The sequence below is a fragment of the Tachysurus vachellii genome, chromosome 21 (genome assembly GCF_030014155.1).
Source record: "Tachysurus vachellii isolate PV-2020 chromosome 21, HZAU_Pvac_v1, whole genome shotgun sequence".
In the NCBI taxonomy this organism is placed as follows: Eukaryota; Metazoa; Chordata; class Actinopteri; order Siluriformes; family Bagridae; genus Tachysurus; species Tachysurus vachellii.
Window position 1 is genome coordinate 4,012,604 of NC_083480.1, and position 19,414 is coordinate 4,032,017.

At 40.8% G+C, this 19,414-nt stretch overlaps 1 protein-coding gene across 1 annotated transcript; it reads left to right on the forward strand.

Moving 5' to 3' along the window:
• Positions 1-4,074: 4,074 nt before the first annotated feature.
• On the forward strand, positions 4,075-18,555 carry mafk (v-maf avian musculoaponeurotic fibrosarcoma oncogene homolog K). Its single transcript, XM_060896937.1, has 3 exons — positions 4,075-4,279; positions 14,094-14,140; positions 14,509-18,555. Exons 2-3 carry the CDS (start codon positions 14,105-14,107, stop codon positions 14,941-14,943), a joined length of 471 nt encoding a protein of 156 aa, XP_060752920.1. The 5' UTR covers positions 4,075-4,279; positions 14,094-14,104; the 3' UTR covers positions 14,944-18,555.
• The last annotated feature ends 859 nt before the right edge of the window (positions 18,556-19,414 follow it).

Sequence of the window (19,414 nt, forward strand, 5' to 3'; positions counted from 1 at the left end):
AGTGTCTCTATATCTGAACTTTATTTATTTATTTATTTATTTATTTATTTATTTATTTATTTATTTTTGCCTGGTCTGGTATCAGAAAGAAATGCATGTATTTGTAGGTGAGCAGGGTCAGAAAGGTCAGAGATGGTTTTAACTACTCAATTCTCACCTCTGCTGACATAACGGTGGGCAATAGAATTACGCACAGGAATCATGAGGTACAAAAAAAGGGCCAGACAATGATAGAGAATGAATGGAGAACTTTAACATTGGTGCCTGTGATAGGTTGAATTTCTTCAGTTGCAACAGGATGTTGTCCTTAGTTACATAAATAGTCATTTGATCATTTGAGTCGTTTACCACTTTATAATTGTTTATAATTGCTGACTGTAACTTCTCTGTAGACCGGAGGACTAGTGTGGACTGGATATTTTGGATTGTTGGACCGACCTATACCGAACACACACACACACAAACTACACTGGACTGTTCAATTCAATCACTCACTCATTTGCTGTTACATAAGTTTGTATATGTTTACAATTGCTCTAGTTGCACAATGTACTTTATAATATACAGTATGCACACTGGTCAGTGCTATTTTGTATGTTTGTCTTGTAGTGTTTTGTATTGTCTGTTTGCACTGTCTTTTGTCTCGCACGTTTGCACTAGGTTGCACACGTTGCACTTTATGTGGCTAGGATTTAAGCCCTTAGCTCTGTTTTGTTCTATGTAGCTTTAGGTTGTTTTACGTAGCACCGTGATCCTGGAGAAACGTTGTCTCATTTCACTGTGTGCTGCGTCAGCTTGACTGAAATGACAATAAAAGCTTCTTGACTTTATATCAACCTGGTCTTGATGTCCCTGTGTCCACACTACCATTCCTCTATGATGTCAGTATCACAGGCGGGTTGAGAAAAGTCCATATCCAAATAATAAGATAGATGTAACTACTGTCAGCTGAGTGATCTTATAGAGCCAAAGGTTCCTCTCCTAAACTGTGAGTCAGGATCTTTATATATTTTTTACAGATAGAAAATACTCATCAAACTATCTAAGTAATCAAGGCAGTGCAGAGAAACACTACTCTACTACGCCCAATCTGTTGCGCAGCTCTTAGTCAGCAGTCTCCCAGTGGGCTTATTTACCTCATGCTGAATAAACCATGACATGAGAGCTTTATTTAAAATAAAATGATATTATTCTATGAAACATAACCAGATAAAATGTCATTTTAAAAATGAATAACAGCCAAAGACAATGACACAGATTTTCCACACATTTCGCAAATGGAACGATCGAAGGTGGCGGAAGGAAGGACGCTTCAAGGAACTATGGTACTATGGTTCCCAAGAATCCTCATATTACAAAATGATGTCAGGCGTGGAGACAGACATTACCCGAGTCTGCCAGACAAACTTTCACCCAGAGTAGAACAGCACGCAGAGTAAGAGCTGTGCTGAAAACAACATGTGCTTATAAGCTGACCTCAGTGATGTCAACACAAACAGGGTTTAGCCACAAATATGTATCACTCAATACACGCTGTGTTATTCTTACGCTATATTTTCACCGTATGTATAAAATATGTGTCTCTTTTCCGAACGATCAGTTTTCTTTAATCTAGCGTTCCAAGTTCTGCAATAACTTCATACTTTTCCTTCCACTCTCACATTCATTTGAGCAGGATAGTGGTTCAGGATTTGGGATTTTTTTCCCAACAGACTGATTCAGGGAAGAGTGATATTAAAAGTAAACGTAGCATGTGACTCATATGCGATCACCCGTTTGAAATAGCACTAAGGCGAACCCTGTCCAACGCTCTTAATAACTGAGAATAATTAAAAGTGGCAATGCACAAAATGATTGCTTCACCGTCTGCCACAGCAACTTGTTACTTAAACACTTAAACTGTTTTTCATATTGGGCTGGGTTTTTTTTTTTTTTTTGATGAAGTCAGTGGAATGCTTAGTCAAGACTCCAAATATAACTCTGGCCTCACAAGAGAGGTCTATAAACCTGCTCAAGCATTTTGCAAATAAGCTTTTTCTCCCAAAACCACTATGTGGTCCTGAGGCTATGATTCACTGTTTTTGAGGTAACATGTCCAAAACATTAGAAATTAAATAGAAAAACTAAAAAATACATAAATAAATAAATAAAACTATTCCCAGGGCCTAGAGTTGAGCTGTGTGCTTGAACCACATCTTCTGGTAATTCTGCTGGATTGTGTACAACAGTTCCATCACTATAGGAGACACCATTGAAGCATTTATTCCAGTGTGCATGTTAGAAATGTTTAAAAACCTGCTGGAGATGGGGCACTTGTTTTTTTTTGTAAAATAGGCTTTTGTCGTCTATGTATTAAGGCAATGGTTTCCGATCACCGTGCAGTAAAAGCCACCCAGAAGGCAAACATGATTACTCATCAACTCGTGCGGCCAAATTGCACTCGACTTTATACTGTGCATGGAAGAATACAGCGCACTACTATGCAATTAGATCCATATGCCTCTTCAGAAAAAATGCATGTGTGGTGAGTCACTCAGTGGCTGTGCTTCTCAACAGAAGAAAAGAATGAGCCAGTTTGGCTGGCATGCTGCCTGTAGGCCCAGTGGATATGGCCTGCACTTAGTCAGATTCCTTGGAAGGAAATGATACGGCAATTTAGTATCTAGCTTGTTAATTGTCTTTAGATCCAATATTTGCTTAAGGGGGTCTTTGATTTACTCAGCAGATTATCCATGACAATCCAGACTGCTAAAGTAAAAACTGTAGCATATGTGAGATCAGGAGATCTACCAATGTTGTAAGGTAATATTTTCATCATCTCCAAGGTATCTCAATTAATAAATTCATGGAAATTGAAACTCTGTTGAACTTTTAATGCTAGGTGCATTTACCAGAACCTTGTGCAGCTTGTTAGAAATACGGTATGCAGAGCTAGGAGTTATTTCATGATGCACCTGCGCTTGACCAAAGATAGAGGGAGCTGCTGATGCCTTTTAGTGTTTCACTAATATAACAACACATTATAAAGTTATAAAACCTATTAGGTGAAGGGGGCTAATTGGAAAGTATTAGATTTTCGTGCTGTTGATGATTTACAGCAGGATGACTGTATACAGAGCGAAATATTTAAAAAAGAGAGAAAAGTAGTGTAGAAAACTAGTAGTAGTCTAAAGATAATAAATGTTTAATAATAGTAAAAAAACAAAACATTGATTAGAAAATTTGTGCAGTTTAAAGGCAATACAAGACCATGATGATAATAATAATAATAATAATAATAATAATAATAGTAATAATAATAATAATGGTGATAATAATACTTTATTAAGAAATTGTTAATAACAACAACAATAACAATAATAACAATAATAATAATAATAATAATAATAAATATTTTATCAAAACAATTGTTAATAATAATATTACAAATATTCATACTTTATCAAGAATTTTTTATTAATAATAACGACGACGACGATGATAATAATAATAATAATAATAATAATGAAAATAAATACTTTATCAAGAAATGTTTAATAATAATGATGATGATGATGATGATGATGATGATGATGATGATGATAATGATGATGATAAATACTTTATCAAGACTTTTTTAATAATAATAATGATGATGATGATGATGATGATAATAATAATAATAATAATAACTATTAATAATAATAATAAATAATAATAATAATAATAATAATAATAATAATAATAAAGGAAATAAAAAAGTTTAAATAATAATAAAAATAATCTGAGTAGAACTTTAGAGACAAATAAAGTGACCACACTATAACTTTAAAATACTTTTGAGCAGAAAAGTTGTGTATTTTAAAGGCACTAACAGCCCCTTTAATCACATCATCCCCCATCATGTCTTTCTGTGTGTTTTATCCAAATAAACGCAGACATTTATTTTACTCGCAGCTCAGATGAGTTTAGCTCGAACACGATGAAAGAATTTTCAGCTGCGTCTATTTCTGTCCCCCAGCTCGTTTCCCGCCTGTCTGACGTCAGCACTAAGTTATTTTCATGAATGGAGGGGGCGGTCACGAGGAGTCGGTGACGCGCGTGCTTGCGGAAGCACAGAGTGGAATGTCGATACATTGTTGTTGTTTTCGTGGCTGACTGACGGACGGACTTTAGTTCACGGTCACCGCTTCGGCTAGACGGCGGGACGCGCATCCCATCCAGTGACTGCTGAAGCCTACAGGCAGGATATTCCTCCTGAACTCACCGAAAATCCCGGAGGGAATTCCGCGTCCACAAGGTAAGATGAGGGGGAGGAATGTTTAGAAATTCCCGGTGATCTCGCTCCGGTTCTCCTGGTGACGGATCTGAGAGTCATATGGAACCGATTCAGTTCTGTTCTGTCTGGATGTTTTGATTGCATGCAAAATATCTAAAAGGAAGAAAAAAACAAGCTTGCAAAATATTCGGACGCGTGCGAAAGCTTAGGTAGACTTGATAAACAAAAAAAAAACAACAATAACAACAACAATCAGGAGCGCTCGTGCGCTTTTTCCGACTCGGTAGACTCCAAGCTGTAAACATTGAGCGCGCGCGCGCTCTTGGATATTTTGGACAAGTTCTTCCCAAAAAAAAAAAAGAATCTGATATCTTTAGATGCAAACTTTAGATAACACGTGATTATTCACGCCATTCTTAGAGCAAGGAAGCAAGGACTAGATATACGAATGAAACACGTTTATGCGTGTTGTTGACGTTTTTGGTTGATGTTGATGGCACGAGGAAACACGTGGTCCGAATCACAGCACAAAAGGCGCAACAGTCCGGTGGCGCGAGACTCGTGGGGTGGGGTGGGGTGGGGTGGGTTGCGGGGTCTTTCTAACGTAAATACCCCTAGAGTCACTAAACTCCCCCAAAACACCCCTAATCTGCATGTCTGCCCACCCACGTCTGAGAGATTGTGATTATTTGGATGAGTGCATGAGTTCACGTGGTCGTGTGCATGGTCATTCTCACCCTTTCCAGCACCACCTCCACCACCACAACCCTCCTTTAATTTCATGTGATCAAGGGGCTGTAACTTGTTAGTATTTATTAATATTTACATTTAAAGCATTTGGCAGACGAGTGACTTACATTATCTCATTTTTATACAGCTGAGCAATTGAGGGTTAAGGGCCTTGCTCAGGGGCCCAGCAGTGACAGCTTGGTGGACCTGGGATCAAACTCACAACCTTTCGATCGGTAGCCCAAGTCCTTAACCACTAGGCTACCACATGCCTAATATGCTTTCTTCATAGGTGTGCAAAAGTGTAACATCTTCAATTGGAGTTGAATTCCATTTATTTTAAGATCCATTCCTAAGGCAGCAGTGATGAGATAAGGACCGGTGCCTTTTTTTTGTTTACTTTTCTCACACTTTTCTAAAAAGATGCTTGTTGCAGGTTGCACGTGACTGAACATCAGGTCTATATGGATTCCCGAACCATCCATTTTAAAGAAACCTTTGGACAATAGGTCATTCTGAGACTGGTGGAAGCCTACAGCTACACCCTCACAGGGAAAGTGAGTCATAAGTGGATAATGTGATTCATTTCCACAATGGATGATAAAGGAGCTGCCATTAGCCCATTCAGAGGCACCAAGCCATTCAAGGCAAGCGGTGCACTTGATTTCTGATGAACGTGTAATGTTCGTGTTCCGTTCGAAGCTTTACCTTTTTTTTTATGGGAAATAATTGACCGTGGTGTCTGGTTTATCTGTGTGTGATTATGGAGTGTTTTTTTTTTTTTTCTTCTCGTTGCTGTGTCACAAGTGTCAGCTATGGGATAAAATACTCAAAGCTGCCACATGTGCACTGGTGCATTTAAACCTGTTGTAGTGATATTTGCTGAACTGGCTGTGATGGAAAGAAAACATTGTTGTGTTGTGATGAAATGTCTTGATTTAAAGTGTGCCAAAGCACAAAGAGACATAATATATTGCTTATGTTTGTATGGATCAGGGTTGCTAACGTGTCACTGATTAATGACCTTTGCCTTCTGATGTGGAAAATCTTGGAGGAGTCGCACCTCAGCGTGGCTCTTTATGTCACACTGTACGCAAGCAGCGTGACCTCATCCGTGGCTTACTCTGAGTCACAGAGGCTTAGGTGTCTGTGGCGTTGACCTCCCACACCTATTGCGTCGTCTGCCTGCTTCTTTTAGAATCCCAGAGGAAGTGCAAACTATCATAAGATCGACACGTGGGCTGATCGTCAGTGTGGGATGGGTTGTTAGCATTGGCCTACATGCACGTAGCTCAGATCATCAGCAATGGCTGTGTGTTTTGTATGCGTGTGGAGTTTTGATGTTTCTCAGCAAAAACTTTAAATATGACTACATGAGGCTTGAGAAAAGGCTTGTGGTGAGAACTGCATGCTTGATTGAACAGAACAGGATGGTTACTGTACTCATTGTGGTTTTTCAAAGCAGTCATTGAAAGTGAACAAAACTGAGGTGGCGGGTGATTTAATCATGAAGATTGCAACACGGGGAACTCCAAACTGCTCTAAACCTTTTCATCTGAGTAGTAACTCTTGACTGAGGTTGCAATATAAACCTTAGTCATCGTGATCCATGTCTTAGCTATTCTGACTAATTCTAATTTCATCTCCGAGACCAAAGGGTCAAGCTTTTTTGATGTGGAATCCTAGCAGCCGGTGATGATCAGGATCGAAAGCCGATCGATCAGCCAATATCTGATTCTTTCAGGAGTGAGAGCACATGCAGTGAGTTAGATTATAATCCAGGAGTTTATAGGAGTGTCAGGAGTGTCGTAGTTCTTTCTGGGGCCCCGTGTGAGAGAGCCCTGTGGGGGTGTTTAAGCCATAATGTGCCAACTTTACCCTGCCCTTTTCCTGCTACTCTCACCAATTCCTGGATCTGACAGGAGTGACCACACCACACTGTGGTTTTGGGCTGCGGGTGAGCCGTCTGGAACCGAGAACCCATTTGGGCGATTCGGTGTTTATGCTTGTCGGAAGCCTCCCTGTCTCATTAGCTGTTGTCTGTAGACATACACGAGAGCATGAGCAGGGTACGAGTTAGCTGCACCGTTTTTCTGAACACCTGCCTCAGTGTAGAAGACACTGGGTTTATTAACATGGCTTAAAATGTAACATGACGTGCACATGTTTCGTCCTTCCGTGGGATCGTGTCGGTTACTTTTCTCCATGTTACCCGTGGGCTTGTCTTTGTTTTTGTGCATACTTTGCATTCTTTTGAATCCCTGCTTCCCAAGTTAAAGGGAAAAAAGTTGCCCTGCTTGGATATCCACCTCTCCTCCTTATCCGTAGAAAGTTCCGGCAGTCACGCCAGCCCTTTTCCCCGTACTTTTCCTTCCGCTCTGTGAAACGGCGGGATTTTCCAGGAAATGTCAGTTCGGGAGGGTGTGATTCCCTGCTGCTCGTCCTAGCTCTTACCAGTAAACAGCGTGACTCACTCCTCGGCTATGCGCTCCGTTTCCTTTACATAAGATCCTGCCGATTGTGCCGCCGCTGCACTACACGCCTTATGAAGGAGCGGAGCAGGGAGGAGCACTTTCCCTCCAACTCCAACAGAACCAAGAGGAGAGAAATGTGCACAGTGCTGACGCTGACTAGTAAAGAGGTAGACAGACTGGAAACAAAACAGCGAGGTCATACCAGTGTTGTTTTGGCTTTATACAGTATGTGAAATTCACCTTCCATCACAGCAGCTCAGTCTGATGGCTCAGCGCTGACACACGGCAGATTCTACAGCAGCTCTGAGACTTTGCTTGTCTGAGTTAAATCTCAAATTCTCAGAACACTAAAACTGCAGCCACCCGACCGTATCGCTGTCTGGCCCCGGACACGACCTTTGCGACAGTAAAATCTGAACCATGTAATGCTTAGTAAATATTGCTTTTGGCTGGAGGTTTAAAGATAAAAAAAAAAAAAAATGCAGATTGCTTTATTGGTATCAGAAAGAACCGCATGAGAAAAAAAGTAAGGAGAGCTCGCAGCACTGTACGTCATCATCTGAGGTCAACGGAAAGAGTTCAGTGTTTGGCAGTGGACTTTTTCAGAGTGCACACTTTCCTTGATGCGAAACACAGAGCTTCATATAAAAAAAAAAAAAGTTAAACATGTCTTCTCAATAATATTATTGTCTGTCTCCACCTTATGGGCTTCGGTGACTAACATCCTCATGATACCACCTACATCCTGGAACACAGGGTGATGACCAACTTTCCCTTGTGATCGTCAAAGTTTTGGTTCTGTTTCGGCTACTTTCTGCATGAATACGTGCCGAACTGCTCTCTGTGCTTGTTATACAGTAGTGATTCTCAGCTCGTACAGCATGATAGGTGTGGAATATCTCAACCACAATGATGCGTGGTGATGTAATAAGCAGGAATCTTATGTTTATAATGCCACAGCATGTTTAATGGTGTATACAGTAAGCCAAAAACAGCATTTCCATAACAGCAATTTATTTAAAAAAAAAAATGACCGGGGGGCACGGTGGCTTAGTGGTTAGCACGTTCGCCTCACACCTCCAGGGTCGGGGTTCGATTCCCGCCTCCACCTTGTGTGTGTGGAGTTTGCATGTTCTCCCGGTGCCTCGGGGGTTTCCTCCGGGTACTCCGGTTTCCTCCCCCGGTCCAAAGACATGCATGGTAGGTTGATTGGCATCTCTGGAAAAATTGTCCCTAGTGTGTGATTGTGTGAGTGAATGAGTGTGTGTGTGTGCCCTGCGATGGGTTGGCACTCCGTCCAGGGTGTATCCTGCCTTGATGCCCGATGACGCCTGAGATAGGCACAGGCTCCCCGTGACCCGAGATAGTTCGGATAAGCGGTAGAAGATGAATGAAAAAAATGACCATTATGTTTTAACCATATAGTTGTAGCTACATTTAATATTCCTGCACATCCGTGCAACAAGTTCCTATTATCGCTTGTTTTGTAGCAGCTACAGACAATCACTCCTTTAACGTTCTCAGTGATTTTACATTTACTTCCAGATTTTACAGACTTCCTTATTCCTTATAGAGCGACATACATATGATCTCATGTTATACACCTGAGCAACTGAGAGTTAAGGGCCTTGCTCAGGGGCCCAGCAGTGGTAGCTTGGTGGACGCGGGATTCAAACTCATGACCTTCCGATCAGTAATCCAGTAGTAACCTTAACCACTAGGCTACAACAGACCACATTTGATTTGATGCTAAAAATATAAACATTACTAAGGGCCCTGCAAAGCTCTCTGTTATGAACCTCTGACACTGGAGACTCCTTCCTTTAAAAAGGGGGTTTGTTTGTTAAATTACGACGTGTTTTCCTGATATTAGAGATCTATAGTATTTTAAATTAAAAATGAATATTTTCAAATTATTTTTAAACGTTAAATTAAGGTATTTGTTTATTTTTATTTATTTATTTATTTTTTCTGCTTTTATACTTCTGTAAAGCTGCTTTGAGGCAACGTGAATTGTTAAAAAACGAAACAAATAAATTGAACTAAAAAATATTGAAAAAAAACTTCTCCTATTATAATTTTTCGATTACGTGAAGCCTTCGCCGTACAAGAACAAGAACCGATCAGGACGAGCACGCGGATGTAAACCGCTCCGCTGTCAGAGCCACGCTGTTTCAGTGAATTCATCAACACCTCCTGACCAATCAGAACAGAGAACATCACACCGCTGTGACAAAAAAAATTGTAAGACGTTTCTAATTTTAAAGCATAAACATCTACTGACACTAAATGTTGACGCCTATATCGTGTTGTATCGTCTGTAACAACAAACACGATCACTCTGTATATTCGTGTCTGGCTCGGTGGACGGTTAACAAATCGAATTTTTCTTCTTTTTTTTTGTTAGTCTGAAAAGCAGAACATTTTTGAAGCGTTCCCAAATTTCATAGTCACTAACGTAATCCAAAAAAAGCACATTTATAACCTGCTAAGTATTTAAAATGACAGCAGGTTTGGAACGCCGAAGCTCAGGCGAAATGTACGCCAACTCCAGGACCACAAGCATCTCGCACACTTACACACACACACACACACACACACACACACACACATTATCAGCAACATGCACATGAAATCTGTGGTTCGTTAAGCTCTCAGACATTCAGAAATTTGTAAATGAAGTCATTTAGAGTACTGCTGATTAACTGTGCCAAGATCTTAAGCCTTGAGGAGTCGAGTTCTCTGTCTGAGACATTTTTTTTTTTTTTTTTTAACATGATTTAAGATCATGATCTGCTTTGGCCAGAACTCTTAAGCAAATGCGGTCGTTTGGTCATTTAAAAAACATTATCACAAACCAAATAAAACATTGTTCTGCTTTTATACAGCCTTGTATTGCTATGTCTTCTTCATATTTGGAATATAAGTTTAAGTTTCCAAATAGTAAATAGGTCCCTTTCATCACTACATGCATGTATACGGTGAGAAAAGTTACCCCGTTATTCCTGCTTTTGCGCATTTCTCTATGGCTTCCCTCCCAGGGCCCTTCCCCTGTGACATGTTTTTCTGTTTTCTTAGCCTGGCTCTTGATATCCTGAATAAGAGCTCCAGTGTTTCGTACCCGTTGATCGCATGTCGCCAAAGGCAGCGCTGAGTTGGGCGGAGGGAAAAAAATGCCGCCGTTGTTCTGAGGAGAGCGATGATGAAAACACGGCCTTGGAATGCCTGGGCTTTTCCTTTTTAGCAGGACTGAGCATGTGAAGTGGGGCCCCTCTCTCGGCAAGTCCCCTTACTTCACTGTGCACTGGGAAAAATGCACAACTATACTGTGAAGGAATGCAAAGTGTGTGTGTGTGCGTGTGTGTGTGTGCTTGATTGAAAGGGAGACCTCAAAGGCTAGAGCCCTATATGTAGGTCTGGGGGGTCGGGGTCTTAAAAGTCTTGATGGCCTTCCTTGGGAGAAAAACAAAAAACTCACGAAAGCTTGCTGTCTAGGAAAGCTTCTTTAATTTCTGCTAGCCTTGCATCACTTGTCTAATATTTCTGGCTAGACTTAACCCTTAGGGACTCTAAGGTTTTTTTTTTCCTACGGAGAGAGAGAGAGAGAGAGAGAGAGAGAGAGATCATTTCTGGATTGCATGTATGGAGCCAAAATACAAGGCGTGTTGTCATCTCTCGTGCATACCGCTGTTGTCTTCCCCAAATTTTAGCTATATATGGTTTTCGCGAGCTGTCGTTTTTAGTTACATTTTCAGTATACGATTCTTACCATAATTAGTTTTGTTCGTCGCTATTTTGATCTGAATAAAATGCACGCTGGGGCCCATTTAGGGACCTACCGTGTGCTAGACTTCCAGATGGTATGAATCAGGGCTCGAGCGTGTTCTTATGTGGAGTTTCGTTTCAACTTTTGCGGTTCATTATCTGTGCCGAACCTGACCGAGGATGCCCAGGCTCTGTGTTTGATCCCGTCATGGCCAAACCGTTTGGAGTGATGTTTTAATGTGTGTCAGGTGCACCGCTTTACTCAAACTCAAACAAAGAGGGAATAAGAACGTACCGTATACCATCTGTGCAGGAACGGAATATCACTGGTGTGCACCAGAAAATTCTGTTCCCATGTTTCATAAAACATTTCACACTTCAATCCACTTCAGTGTTGGGCTACTGATCGGAAGGTCATGGGTTCGAACCCCAGGTCCACCAAGCTGCCACTGCTGGGCCCCTGAGCAAGGCCCTTAACCCTCAGTTGCTCAGTTGTAAGTCACTCTGGATAAGGGTGTCTGCTGAATGCCATAAATGTAAATGTAAACAAACCCAAGGAAGTTATATGACACCAGACTAGAATAGATGTTTTTCCTCGGAACGAATAATCGCTCGTCTTTTGATAATCGCCGGACGAGAACGTTGCTGCCTTTGGTCTGATCCCCGTCCTCACTAATGAGGTATCACTTATCACATTTCCACTTAAATCGCATTGTTGGCAGAACTGTCCGGTCAGCACACTGAGCTAAATATAACCAGGAGAGTTAAATAAGGGCATGAAGCGAGCCAGGAAAGCCCAGTGTAATACAATCCTGTCAGCATGTCAGCCAGGGCCCTAAACCTGATAAAGCACATTGTGTAAAAACAAAAATATAACAGTGACTGTGTAAGGGAAACTATTCGTAGTGACACAGTGTCTTCAGGAATGTTTAATGTTAACATATCACAGAGACGAGTAAAGTGTAGTCTGTACGGCTTAGCAAAAGCAAATCCCGACATGCTCCCAAACAAACAAACTAAAAAAAAAAAAAAAACCCCCAAACAAGTTGCATGACTGTTGTCTGGTGACATGCGTTGTTCTCTTTTCAGCCTGATGTAATGCTTGTGCATTATAAGCTCATCAGGGACTTTCTACTGTCATTTGACTTTTATCGGGTTCACGCTATAAAGGAACTAAAGCTGCCAAATTAAAGAGATCGTCTAATATGTCGTCTCTCATTGTGCGGCTCTATCGGGTTTCATATACACACATACCGGATATACGGACGAGTCCACGATCGACGTGGCATTTAGTTAGTTAGTTATTTATTTTTTTTACAACATTTTAATTTAGGGGGAAAAAATGCATTTAGGAATTAAAAAGAACTCTGGTTCTTAAATGAGTAACAGGGTTGAGGGTTTTTTTTTTTTTTTTTTTAGCATTGATTTAGAAAATCTTCTCATGATCCTTCGGATGAATTTCAGAACTTCTGACAGCACAAAATGATACATGGATTCAGACAAACACTTAACACAAGACGTTATAGGATTCGTAATATGATTTTCCATTATGTTAGATTAGAAATTGCTCTTTTTTTTAATTGCCATAACGGGTTCATTCATGTTGGAAATGATTTAAGTTTGAACTATCTTCTTTTTTTAATCTTTTTTTACTTCACATAGACATTTGGCAATAGAAGATCCTTGGAACACAAACAACACCCTGATCATTTACTGACTGTAGATGTTATTTGTTGCTGTGCACATTTTCTCAGCCCCCTTCTGCCTGGACCCTGTCTATTAGTGGAAAGTGTGTGTGTTTGTGTTTGTGTGTGTGTGTGTATATATAAAGCTTAGCACCATTGAGCTGTTTAAAAACCCCATGTAATGTCACTCTCGGGTTAAGAATAGTTAGCCAACCAAATATATCCAGCCAACAATGACCTAGTGGTCACACACTAGCTGCCGATTAAGGACTATATGATGAGTAATGCAAATTGAACATAGGGAAAAAAGATGATCTGTAATCGTAACACGTAAATGTGGAGATTTAAATGTAAAATAATTTTAAAGTGACTTGGCTAATGATGACATGCCTGAGGTTCGAGGTTGTGTCTTTGAGGTTGCTCAGCATTTTCTGGCACGGTTATGAATGAACATTGTTTATCATAGGCCTAGTCATCACACACACACACACACACACACACACACACACACACACACACACACACACACACACACACACACACACACACACACACACACACACACACACACACACACACACACACACACACACACACACACACACACACTCTGAGTAGAAGGGAATCTCTACATCAGCCAATGTTCCTGTGAACTCTGACGCTGGCTCAAACACTTTTATTATACGCGGTTTCTTTTATTTTGTCAACAGCCACAATGTCTAGACGGTCTAAAATTCTTTAACACTTTGGAGACCAGACAGATCAATCAAAGCTCAATGCTGAAGGGTTGACCTGCTTCCTCAGCACTTACACAGCGTTGCATTGGTCTGCTACTCTGTTTGTTGAGCATTGCTGACCCCTGCTGGCCAAAATCAGGAATTTCTTGTTCTTATTTTATACAGTATCTAAGTGATCAGCACTACAGGATGATGAGTGTGAAGGAGGCCAAGAAAAAAAGGGCCATGAAGCTGTGACAGCTAATGCTTATAAAAGCCTTCTATTCACTTGAATTATACTAGTTTACAAATTCTCATTGGACAAATTGACAGTGTATCTTACATCCACTTTTCTACTAACGACCACAATAACGTACATCTGTTTATTCTAGGTGGAAATTTACCTTAAGATTAACCAAGTAGTGTTTCATGTAGTAACCCGTGATGTCTGTCGTTCTCTCCACAGACTTTCAGGGTATGACGACTCATTTTAAACCGAACAAAGCAGTAAAGGTAAGCCCTGGTTTTAAAGTCCTGTATTAATAATCTCATTTCAAACAGCCAAAAAGCCCTAAAAACTAAAACTAAAAGCCCAACACTCCATTTTCAACTCCGCCCTTTAAGATAGAAGGCATTTTCATGAACATGCTGAAATATAGTATGAAAGATTGTTGGTATTTTGTTAGTTTTTGTATTGTTGTTGCCTTGGAGCTGTGCTATTCCAGAAAATTAATCAACACTGACCAATCAGGTTCAGCTGCACCCTTTTGTAGATGTTTATGCAACGTTTCCAGACCAGAACCCTGATGTTATGTAATGACACACCATGACTAAAAGACTAAAAGCCATAGCTTTGAATTGTTCTGCTGCCCCTGATCCAGGTGAAGAAGGAGGCGGGTGAGAACGCGCCGGCGCTGAGCGATGACGAGCTGGTGGCCATGTCAGTGCGCGAACTGAACCAGCACCTGCGCGGCCTCACCAAGGAGGATGTGGTGCGGCTGAAGCAGCGACGGCGCACGCTTAAGAACCGAGGCTATGCGGCGAGCTGCCGCATCAAGCGCGTCACGCAAAAGGAGGAGCTGGAACGCCAGAAGTCGTTGCTGCAGCAAGAAGTAGAGAAGCTTGCCCGTGAGAATGCCAGCATGCGCCTGGAGCTGGACGCGCTGCGTGCCAAGTATGAGGCGCTGCAGTGCTTTGCCCGTACCGTGGCATGCGGCCCACTCACACCTGCCAAGGTGGCCACCACCTCCGTCATCACCATTGTCAAGTCAGCCAATCACGGCCCTGCGTCTCCGCCGTGTTCCGCACCGTCATAGTTGGAGGGGAGAAATGAGGAATTCTTACATCTGGTCCAAATTGGTCCAAATCTTCCCAGCCAAATCTCCACAGACTAAAGGGATGGGAAGGGGAGGCAGGAGACTGCCATTTTACCATAACTTCTCTTTGTCTTTTATTTTTGATGTTATTTCTCTGTTCCTCCCACAAACTCACACTCATATATATATATATATATACACACACACAAACCCATCCACGTTGTCTGTGCACTGTGCTCTAAAGCTCCGGCACCGGCAGCGCTCACCGGCCTTCTCGCCTTTCCTCTGACCCAGACTGAGATTTAGCAGAGATGCGACTTGCAGACTTAATCTTAAAGTACTTGAGATTGAATGAACCTGCCATGGCAGTCTGTGAATGCGCTGATGCCTGTGGTATCTTAATTTACACCAGAGAGTGAAAAACATACATTATCAATGGAGAAACACCATCTGCAGTATATTCTTCTTACTGAAGTTTAATGTAAAAAAAAAAAAAAATTGCTTATACTTGCAAAAAGCTTAAGACCTTTTGTCCTCAGCTTTTGTTAGCCGTATACGGATTATGCTCATGAGTACAGGATTTCAGGACTAACATGAAGGGCCATGGGTTAAACTTCTCATTAAGTGCGAGCGTAATGGATGTCCAGAAACTGGTGGTAGACCAACGAAGTCCTTATATCCATGTTTTAGGATAGTTTTAAAATAGTTTTTCACCCATACACACATTCATATGAATTCACAAACCGAGACAATGAGGAAACACACGGAACAAGTGACTCTGACTCAGCAATTATTCTAAAGAATATTTAGAACAGCACTTAACTTTTACTGTCGAATTCCAGTTTAATATAATGTTATAAAAGCACTTCCTAATCACAATGACACACAGGACTATTCAGGACAAAGAAATAATAGGATTTTAAAGGCACTTGTCAGTTACATTGACTACTACTACTATTAGCATAATAATAATCCTATCATAAATATACCCCTTTATCACTAACTTCTATTTCCTATTAATATCGGCGAAAGACCACATTTTATTGTCACTTAACTTTAACAGAAAAGAATTTATAGTAATGCACCTGCTTTCTCATATGTTATGTTATATATAGATATATATGTATATTTCTTTCCTCGTCAGCGCTATAACGAATGGAGGGTGATCCATATTGGATATAGAGACGTGAGCTGTCTTGGCAGAAGTAACGCAAGTCCATTATTACCTGTATATTACAGATTCGCTTTCGCATCACGAATGAAAAAAAGCGAGAGTAATTCCGTCCGTTTAGAAAGCATTCCTACTGCCAGGTCGCCCAAGGTGGCACTGCCGGGTCGCCCAAGGTGGCACTGCCGGTGTTGGTAACCCTGATTTTAAATGTTTATGAAATCACCAATATTTCGAGACAGGCTCTTGGGTAAAAAGACAATCCTGGTGTTTTACGACGTGACTCAACGTGCAGCGTATTTTTATTTTATTGTTGTTGTTGTCAGAAATAGGTAACGTGAAGCCTACGTGTAAATGCTTGTTCTGTTGATTGATTTCTTAGAGAAATGATCCCACGTGCAATCAGGATTCTCTCTTACCCAAGTGACTATGACTGTTCCTTCTTCCCTTAGGGGGGAAAAATAAACTGTGCTGCTGTGTAGGTCGCTGATAGCCCTGGCTTTGTGACCTACTGCTGTGCTTTTGGCATACTTATCATTTCGTATCTCTTCTCAATGTTTTATATGTCCTTATACATATCCGAATGGTATTTAGGTTTATTTTACTCTTGATCCAGAAGATTTCCTTTTGCATTTTATACATTTTGTTGTTTGTTTTTCGGGCATGACCTGCATATCTTGCCAGTAGTATGTTAATAAGTTTAGATATTTTACACGTCTGCTCTGTGATCATTTCTAATTCGTATATAACTCGTGATTACAAAGCCACACGTCTAATCAGCGCACGTGTCAGTGTTGATAGTGATGCGGAGCGCACGCTTCTCCGACGCTTTCGTGGATGTAGCCGCTCACGTGATTTGTCTGTAAAGCGCACGTGTCATTTCAGTATTTTGCAAGGCATTGTTGTTGTGACGACTTGCTGACATTTCAAACTGCCTCTAGACACGTGTGCTTACATCTGACTCGAAGAGAAAAGAAAATGGCAGGACATTTTCATCCCCTAAACCTTTACTTATATTTTTGGATCATAAAAAAAATAAATAAATAATCATAATTAAAAAACCCAGAAATTCCCCAGCCCAATGCCTACTTCTTTTTCACTTCCTATTCCATAGAAGGAGGTAATTCCCCAAGTTCGTCCTACAATCGGTTCCTCTTTACGAAATTCCAGTTCAATCTGAAACCCAAAACAAAACAACAACAAAACAACCACCACCACCATCAGTGACTTGCGCTAACCTCTAATGTAGAGCTCTAAAAATGCTGTGAACAAATGCTAGTGAATCCGAGACGCTGCATATCTTATATATTGGAAGAACGAACCATTTCTTTTACGGACCAAGAATAGAAATGAACGTATTTTGTTCAGAACACGAACCACATGGATGAGATCTTCTTGCAGGTAGATTAGAAGGCTGTGGATATTGACGAGGCCACGTTACAGTCTGAACAGTAAACAGGAGACCCTCTGACTCAGTTGCCAGTGTTTAGTTGGCCAGTTTGGATATAGAGTGTAATTAGTCCAAGGACATTAATTAAAATTGTAATTATCTGCTAGACAAAGCGAACTCACGTACCAGGTTCTCCCTATAGTCATTTTTTTTTTTTTTTTAATTTTATAATTATTTCTCAGTCATAGCATAATTGGGATGCTGTTCTCACTAAGTGGGTACTTTTTTTTTTTTGTTTTGTTTGTTTTATTTCTTTCTCATATTCTGCGTATGCTGTATGTGGCCTTTTTCTGGCTGAACAGGTTAAATTATTCTCTATTTTACATATCTATTTTTTTGAAAGTATATATTCTAAACACGCTCAGTCAGTCCTTAAAGCTATTTACCATGAACGCACATAACTTTTAACCAGTGCTCTTGAACACACTTGCCTATAAACACACAGAGAGAATCTCAATAAGATTAAAACACTGCTGCTCCAAACCATGACCCCGTAGTTGTCCACGTTAAGGTTGAACCAAAAGGTAACGGGAAGAAACGGATGTTAGCTAACATTAGTTAGCTATAGTTTATAAGGATCTTGAGCTTGATATTGTTTATGTACTGTAGGAAAGGATAACGCACGCAGCAGATGCTTTAAACTTCTGACCGCAGACAAAGTTTTGGAAAGTGTCACGAACAGCGATTGTAAACGAGGACAAGAAAGGCAGCAAACCTATAAAGACTTTAAAAATAAAAACTCCTATGATTTACACCATTACAGTAATCTGTGTATAACTATTACACTTGAAATGTTTATTTATTTTGAACCTCTAAATTATTGTATTTACATTCATTTATTTACTTTCTGTCAATGAACTACCCTCATGTACAAATAAACCCGTGCGCTTTTTCCCCACTCTGGCTGCATAGAAGAAAGTAAATTATTCCTGTACATAGTATGCAGTGTCCATTTTGTACTTTTAAATAAAGCTTCTTCAATTAAAAAAAAAAAATCTCAGGGATTTATTTAGTGATATAGTGATTATTGTGCACTATTACATCAGACTTGCTAATATTATGAACAGCATCTATGTTAATTCCTCTCCACTGCTTCTACCCATCCTGAGGCATCCAGAAATTTTACCAGCTCCGATTGTCTTCCATGCGATGAAGATTTTGTACCTCCGCCGCGATGAGGCCGAATCTGTGAGAATCCTGAGACATCTAGAGATCTACCAGCTCCAGTTAGACTCTGTGATACTAAAGAGGAGATGTGAACTCCATGTAGTCTTTGAGGACAACGAATCTCCTCATTGATACTCATTTGTTAGACTGTATAATTTATATTCACACCCTGCAGTGTCACCCAAATGAGGATGAGGTTCACTTGTGAGTCTGGTTCCTCTCAAGGTTTCTTCCTTTACCGTCTAAGGGAGTTTTTCCTCACCACAGTCACCTCAGACTTGCTCATTGTGGATAAATACAAACACATTTAAAAACACATCTAATATTCATCTTGGGGGGCACGGTGGCTTTGTGGTTAGCACGTTCTCCTCACACCTCCAGGGTCGGGGTTCGATTCCCGCCTCCACCTTGTGTGTGTGGAGCTTGCATGTTCTCCCTGTGCCTCAGGGGTTTCCTCCCCCGGTCCAAAGACATGCATGGTAGGTTGATTGGCATCTCTGGAAAATTGTCCGTAGTGTGTGATTGCGTGAGTGAATGAGAGTGTGTGTGTGTGCCCTGCAATGGGTTGGCACTCCGTCCAGGGTGTATCCTGCCTTGATGCCCGATGACGCCTGAGATAGGCACAGGCTCCCCGTGACCCGAGGTAGTTCGGATAAGCGGTAGAACATGAATGAATGAATGAATAA

Excerpts from the sequence above, each read along its gene's own strand:
- mafk (XM_060896937.1), top strand. The coding sequence starts at position 14,105 with ATGACGACTCATTTTAAACCGAACAAAGCAGTAAAG. Across the intron at positions 14,141-14,508 it reads AACCGAACAAAGCAGTAAAG|GTGAAGAAGGAGGCGGGTGA; the intron begins GTAAGCCCTGGT and ends CCCCTGATCCAG.